Raw genomic sequence first — 7,891 nt, 5'->3', positions numbered from 1 at the left:
CGTTTAAACATTGTTCATGACTCAAACATATGCATTACATTAGTTTTGAAAAGTTTTCAAAAGAATAATATTATTAGCCTATATGTTTTAAAGAATAATGCTTTTTATTTATTGAAAATGCTAATTGTATGACATGTTCAGTAAAGTTTACAGTTAAAAGCAAGTTAATTATATTCAAAAGCAAGGTCACTTCTAACCCTACGGTCACTGATCAAGACATTTTGTTCAACAAGTTGAGTCTAAAAAACAGACGCTTGTCTTAGAAAAACAAGACACTCGGTGGTGTAATCCAGTAGCCCTGGCGTTTACTGCCAAGAGGGAAAAAGACAATTGTTAAATCATAACAGAGCATCCTAACATTTAAAATATTTAGCAAAAAACGTAATTTATTTGAACATATACACGTGAATTGAATGCAACCCATATGACGTTTTAGACGATAAAGGCATGCCGTGAACAGCTATACATGGAAGGTCTTTTCAAGGGTCCTTCGGTATCATGGCAACCACCTGTCAAACAACAACAATGCCACGCCGCTGAAGTTTCAGTTGGATGTACGCTGATAAATCTGCTGTGGAATATTCTAAAGCTATTTATTCGTCCAAATGTCACTGAAAGAACAACAGTTGCCACCGTTGTTACACTTTGAAAGGCAAGATATAAGGAGATTTTAGAATCGTTAATGTTGCTTAGTTCACTGAACTAGAAACGATTGCCTCCAAACAAGTCAGAAGTAAAGTGGAAAACAGCTATTAAATCAATAAATGACCAATAGCATGTTTGTACATCAAGATATTTGATTTAAATAAATATATACGTTTGAAGGAAGTTGTATATGTTAATGATTACCATCTCCCCACGTTATTCTCTATTTTAATCACCTTTTATTATTTTGTAAAGTTCAGTTAATAGTCCAGCAGTGTGACAAATGTTCATATATTTAATGTAATATCTAATTTTTTGTTTAAAAATCGTTTGGATGAAGTATCTCCTGTCACTGCTTGACATATCGACTAACGTTAGTTGAAACTGTCTGTCTTCTGATCGTTATGTCTCACTTTCCGTGTAATGATGACAGCAATAGAGGATCACAGAAGCACATTACTGGCAGGATGTTTAGGACAAAGTTTATAAAAGTAAGTTATAAACCTCCTGGTTTAATTACTAGTATATAACAATAACTAGTGCTGTCAAATCGATTAAAGGTGAATTGTGTAATATTTAGGAGGATCTGTTGACAGAAATGCAATATCATATACATAACTATGCTTTCAGTGGTGTATTAAAGACCTTACTTAATTGTTTTTACTAAAATGTTTTTATTACCTTAGAATGAGTCATTTCTATCTACATACACCGCGGATATATATATATATATATATATATATATATAGATAGATAGATAGATAGATAGATAGATATTGATATTGATATTGATATAGATATAGATAGATAGATGGATAGATATAGATATATATTATATATTTACAAACATTTATGTTAGATGCGATTAATCGATTTGACAGCACTATTTTAATCACAAAAAAACAATATTATTTGATAGTATTCCAGTCATGCACTGATAGCTAGCTGACTTAGATATGGATCTATACTGTTAACTGTTTACAGTAAATAAATCAAGTGTGGCTTGGATTTAGGAACGTATATTTGGTTTATTAGTCCTAAAAATAGATATTTATTTTGTATTATTTGACTCCACCATCAAATGCCCAATAATGCTGGATCACTCTCATTTTCCCTCAGACCAAAGTGGGGGAAACCTCCAGTGACCTTTCACCCAGGCCTGCTGATGCTACCTATCAAATTGTCCAAAAGCCTAAAGAAAAAATACTTCATGGGTATAGTACAACACATAGCCTTCTCAGTGTTCATTTTTAGCAAAACTAAACTATTTTTAGGTTAGTTGTAAAACTTTATAGAATAGTTTTAAATAAAGTAGTTTTATACAATAGTTTTGAAACTTAGTCATCTTATTGATCTTTTCCATGTCTATTCTGAATACCAATGTCTTGTTCCTAATGTCTACATATATAATGTGCTGCAGATCTCTTGCCAAGCCTCGTTTCTTAGAGCAACTGGAGTGTCATCTCAAGAGAGATTTAGAAGCTTTAGACACACACAGCCCCAAAGTCCAAGAGCTCCGACTGCAGGTTTATATCCCACTTTGCATTAGTATCTTGTGCTAACTTTATTTTATTCTAACCAAAGCTGCATTTGTTTGACAAAAACAGTAATATTGTGAAATATTGTAAAAAATCTCAACTTTTCTATTTTAAAATGAAATTCATGATGGCAAAGCTGAATTTTCAGCATCATTACTCTAATCTTCAGTGTCACATGATCCTTCAGAAATCATTCTAATATGATGATTTGATGCTCAAGAAAAAATATTATTAGGTTATTATTATCAATGTTGAAAACAGCTGTGCTGCGTAATTTGCTCTTGTGAAAATCATGATAATTTTTTTCTTTAGGAGTCTTTGATGAATAGCTTGATGAAAAACTCAAAAATAGCATTTATTTGAAGTAGAATTTAAGTCTTAACCATCACCTCTGTTTATTGCATATATTTTCTGAATATATATACATATGTGTGTATGTTTATGTAGCATAGTATTTAAGATTTTTTTTTTCTTCTGCTTTTTCCCCTGCATTATGAAGGTTTATCAGGAGGTCTTTGGCTATTTAATTGAAGAATTTAAAACCTATAAGCCTATTTTGTCTGCCATCAAAAATGAATATGACATCACATTAGGTATGTACAATCTTTTTATTATTTGTGGTACACAAAATGTGTAAAAGTGATCCTGATCACCCTCAGTACTATAATCTGCTGCAAATGTAAAATAGAGGAAATCTAATTCATAAAATAAAGTAAATAAATAACATAAAATGAAATGCTAATGGGACTGAATGGGTCAGTAGTGATTGATGTTAAGAAAATAGTTGAGATGAACTTGTTAATGTCTCTCACAGCGCATCTTCGTGAGCAGATTAGGGATCTGCTACCACTGCGGGCAAAGATAGTGCTTGTGTCGGAACAGTGTGAGAAGAGGATTCTGGATCTGAAAGTGCAGGAAAGAGATGAGATCCGAAATCTGAAGCAAGAGTGTCAGCGACTGCAGGACGTCGTCAAGAGTATGAGAAGACAACAGAGTTCTCTGCAGACTCAGGTGGAGCTGGAATGTTTTTACAGTTTATTATTTCTGGCCTTTTGTAGAAATCAACATTGGATTATTCAGACAAGCTTTGCTCGCTCCGAATATTTGTATTCTGCATGGTTAAATATAACAACATATCGGTTAATAACTAGCATGAACTTTCAATTTGCTACAAGAGAGGAAAGCTTATTTAATTTTTTATTAATTATATCATCTCATGGTCTATTAGCAAACGAATCATATTATGTTGTGGTTTCTCGCATATTATGTTTATCTTATTAACATCTGAACACAGTTTGAAATGAATTGAAATCTATTGGATGTTTACAGCAGATGCTTGTCAGGGCCAAACGGTGGGTCAGTGATTTACATTTCAAGTGGTGCAGGTCATTCATATACAAATTTGGGAGAGGAGAGTGAAGAAAAAAAGAAAAAGAATAATGTTCAAACGAGCCAGTTGTATTTTTTGTAATTTTAGCAATTTTGTTATGTGCTTTGTAATTTAGTTGTATTCTTTTTTTATATTTCTATTCAACTTTTAACTTTAAGTCATTTTAGTACTTCAATTTAGTTTAAGTTTTTTAAGAGTACGTTTATTTTTTATTTAATGTTTATATTTCATTTTATTTTATTTTATTTTCAATTACCAAAGTTTTAGTTTTAGATAACAATAACAACACTGCTGCTTCCATAAGCATATATGAAAAGATATGCAAATTGTTGAGATGATGAAACAAACTCATGTGCATCTTATCTCTTCCACAGGTTGATCGTCTAAAAGAGGATCTGGCCTCCCAGTATCAGCTATACAGGGATGAACGGGATGCACGAAAGCTGCTCATCACCACAATCAGCACAATGCGCTATACTCAAGATACTGAACGTGATGATAATAATGAAGGTTATAATAAAGGTCACACTTGTGATGGTGATGATGATGATGAGGAGTAGCACAGTCTGAAAAAAAAATAAACATGGAAACAAAACAATTACTGCTGAATTGAGTGTATGACTTTAAGAGAATAAGGAGCCAGTGGAGGAAGCATAGCAGAGCTGTGATGTCAGATTAATGTAAGATGTTGAATGTTAGCTGGGCTGGAGGTTTCTGCATAGGTTTGATTGCCAGGAGTGAGTTGCAGTAGTCATGATGAGAGCAGAATAGAGCCTCTACCAGTCTACTAGAACCAGATTAGCTTCTATGGTAAGAAAACGAGAGTGTGTTTTATTGGAATATCTTGTTTTTGGAAGGAGTGGATAGAGATTGAGGGTTGAGTTGTAAGGAGGAGGTTTGACTCTGCTTGTTCCTCTCAGAGGTGGAATCTGAGGATCCTATGGTGGTGAAAATGGCTTTGCAGGTGTGTAGAGAGGATCTTACCAAAGCTCAGGTTGAGCTCAACCGCCTGGAAGCAGAATACAGTGATGTGGTCCCTCGACGGGACTGGGATAACCTGAATCGTATGCATGAGGAGACTCTAATAAAGGTATGGATAATTTTTTTTTTTTTTTTTTTTTTTTAAAGCTGTTTCTTTAACTTTCTATTCATCAAAGAATCCTGAAAAGATGTATCACGATTTTTTCAAAAATTTTAACCAGTATGAATAATAAGAAATGTTTTTTGAGCAGCAAATTAGAATGATTTCTGAAGGATCATGTGACACTGAAGACTGGAGTAATGATGCTGAAAATTCTGCTTTTTGACATCAAAGTAATAAATTACATTTAAAAATATATTAAAATAAAAAACTGTTTTAAATTGTAATAATATTTTTTCCATATTACTGTTTTTACTGTATTTTGATCAAATAAATGCACCTTTCGTGAGCAACATCCAAACGAATGACTCATAAACATCAATTCTAGAGGTAGAGTGATACTAATAATCATTTGACGATAATATTTAATTTGATTTCTTTCCTTGTTTCAGCTGGAAACCTTACAAACAGACTTTGACCAGATGAAGTCTGAATATGACACACTGCTTGAGGTTCATCGCCAGGTAGTTATACAGCGAAACAGTCTTCAGAATGAGCTGGAAGGATTCAAAGAGGTCTATAATGATAAATAAATAATCATAAACTTATCTGATTACTTAACATTCTTCTAATCTACAGTCAGCACCTGCTGTGTTACACTCTAATCAGTCGGTGCTGCAACATGGCTCTGATAACAAACACATTGTAACAACTCCCAGACCAAACTGGGAACAATGTTCAGGTATCAGTATCTGAATCTTCCGTAAGGCTTTCACCAAGTTTCTCTTCTTAATATAGCACATATGTTGAGCATATGTTTTAGATGTTGATTATGTAATGTATTTTATAGACATACTCGGAGGAATTGAGCGATGTAAAGAGCTTTTTGAAGGTCAGTCCAGCCAAAAGAAGCTGGAGATCTTGCTGCAGGAGATGAATGGACAGAATGAGTTCTTTACTGGACTTGTAAGTGTTCCTATATATATATATATATATATAAAGCATTTGTAGCATTAATGCTTTAAGCGTAAATACTCTGATTTACAATATGCTTGTTGTGACTAACTTTGGGCCCAACTCGATATTATAATTGTTTTGACAGGGCACATCCAGTGAAGTCCCCATTTATCTACAATATGAGGGGACAATTAAGAATCTTAAGCTCAAGAAAACAGATGTTATCAGAGTTATAAAAGATATCTGGAGGAACAAAACTACAGAGAATGAAAAGGTATGGCATACTAATATCCTGTCTTGATTTGTTTAAACATTCACTAGTTGAGTACTTATAACTGTATTTCTCCACACATTTTTCCTCAATGAAGAATGATTACTCCAGAGATCTGCAGATGTTTCTTCACAGCTATCTTGTGGAACAATATAAGGATAAGTCCGGAGAGTGGGCTTACAGCTTGATGGAAAGCATCCAAAACAATCTTAAAGATGATTTCATCTGCCTTTTCAATGACATCTTGACTGGGAAGGTTTGTGCTTAATCTAAGTTACAACCATTTGCCATACTGAAAAAGTCCATTGAAAGCAGGTTTTTCAGCTTCTGTATTTAATAGGGGCCTCCAAAACTATCCCAAATTTTATTGAGATAATTATATACTAACTGAGATTTGCTGTATAATAATTGAGTGTCATTTTGTGGCAGGTTGATGAGAGTATCTACCATGGACAGACACAGCTGCTGTTTCACTTGCTCAAGGTTTTTATTCAAAGTGACATAACACAGTGCGGATCACTAACTGTCTTAGAATTTAGGTGAGTGACAACTCATATGTCTTCAGTAGAAATATATATGATTGTGATTATTATAATATGTGTGCTGATTATCAGTGAGGCATTGAAGAAGGCTTTCGCCCTGAAGTCAGATCAGGACATAGAGGAGCTCCTGATGACGGCTCAGACAGAGCTAAGGAGTAATGGAGTGCGCATTTCTTATCAGACACTTTATACAGAGGTCAGTTTGGACAAGAAAATATGTACACTACAATTCAAAACTTTGAGGTTGGTAAGCCCTCTTATGCACACCAAGGTTGCATTTATATGTTCAAAAATACAGCATAAACAGTAATATTGTAAAAAAACAAAAAAACAAAACTGTGACTACTTAAAATAACTGTTTTTATTTGATTATTTATATAATTAATATTAATGTAAAGCTGAATGTAAAGCTGAATTTACAGTAGCTATTTCTCCAGTCTTCAGTGTCACATGATCCTTCAGAAATCATTGTAATATGCTGATTTTCTGCTCAAGTCACTTTTGATCAATTGAATGCAGTCTCTACATAAATGTGTTATTTCTTTTCATTAAAAAAACAACTTACTGTGCCCAAACGTTTGAATGGTTCTGTATATATTAATATGTTAGAACAACATCATGTTTTGTGTGCATGTTGTTTTCACTCCAGGACACAGATGGAAGACACAAAGAATTCCTGAGTCTAGTTAAAAAACAAGCTACCGCTGAGAGACTCCAGTACATCAGCGAGCTGAGAGTGCAACTTGAAGGAAAAGGGTGAGAAATCATCCATCAACTGTTTACAGAATGAAATGCATTATTAGATATATCGGAGTAAAGCCACATCAAATGAATCCTGTATTGTCATAGTTGTGTCCTGTTTTGTATGTCATCAATGTAGGGAAGTGGACGCAGAGCATCTCAGGACTGCCTTCAAAACTATCGACCCTTCACTGGATTCTGAAACTCTGGACTGGTATCTCAGTGTAGCTTTTAAGACAAAGGAGTGTGAATTACAAGCTCAAGCTTTGAACACGGAGGTTGTGCTACAGCGTCTCTCTGTGGCTGATGTAAAAAGGGCAGGGCCAGAGCGATGACCATAGTTATGTCAAACACAGTTTTGTTTTTTTTACAGCACACTACATATATAAACCAAGTACAGCACTAGGGCATAGAAATAGCTCTGTGTTAATAGTTTGCATATTGCTATGTAATTAGAAAATCACATATCAGGAATGACACAACATTAAATAATTAGATAAAAAAAATATATCAGTAGCCTTTCTGACTTCTTTTTTGATTTATTTTAAAAAGAAAAGAAACGTCATGCTTGTTATATTGACATTTTACCTCGAAAATCAAGAAAGCTGTATTTATTTGTATTTTCTGTAATTACTTGTCAATAAATGGTACATTTATATTTATTTGTTTGTCAAGTTTATTCTGATGATTGTTAACACTTTAATGTCATTTATTATTATCAAGATC

At 33.6% G+C, this 7,891-nt stretch overlaps 1 protein-coding gene across 1 annotated transcript; it reads left to right on the top strand.

Annotated features, from left to right (window-relative positions):
- Positions 1–483: 483 nt before the first annotated feature.
- tsnaxip1 (translin-associated factor X interacting protein 1) lies at positions 484–7,823 on the top strand. The gene is made up of 17 exons (XM_082182516.1): positions 484–652; positions 1,079–1,136; positions 1,765–1,859; positions 2,066–2,171; positions 2,683–2,776; positions 2,998–3,194; positions 3,948–4,083; positions 4,494–4,663; positions 5,107–5,178; positions 5,294–5,396; positions 5,505–5,620; positions 5,757–5,885; positions 5,980–6,138; positions 6,312–6,421; positions 6,497–6,620; positions 7,074–7,180; positions 7,305–7,823. The coding sequence occupies exons 1-17, from the start codon at positions 606–608 to the stop codon at positions 7,498–7,500; spliced, it is 2,019 nt and encodes a 672-aa protein (XP_082038642.1). The 5' UTR covers positions 484–605; the 3' UTR covers positions 7,501–7,823.
- The last annotated feature ends 68 nt before the right edge of the window (positions 7,824–7,891 follow it).

This window comes from Leuciscus leuciscus, assembly GCF_965113295.1.
Source record: "Leuciscus leuciscus genome assembly, chromosome: 10".
NCBI classification, from domain to species: Eukaryota; Metazoa; Chordata; class Actinopteri; order Cypriniformes; family Leuciscidae; genus Leuciscus; species Leuciscus leuciscus.
Note: the sequence above shows the minus strand (reverse complement) of the source record. Positions and strands in the feature narration are given on the sequence as shown.

Excerpts from the sequence above, each read along its gene's own strand:
- tsnaxip1 (XM_082182516.1), top strand. The coding sequence starts at position 606 with ATGTCACTGAAAGAACAACAGTTGCCACCGTTGTTACACTTTGAAAG. Across the intron at positions 2,172-2,682 it reads TCCAAGAGCTCCGACTGCAG|GTTTATCAGGAGGTCTTTGG; the intron begins GTTTATATCCCA and ends TGCATTATGAAG. Across the intron at positions 5,397-5,504 it reads AAACTGGGAACAATGTTCAG|ACATACTCGGAGGAATTGAG; the intron begins GTATCAGTATCT and ends TGTATTTTATAG.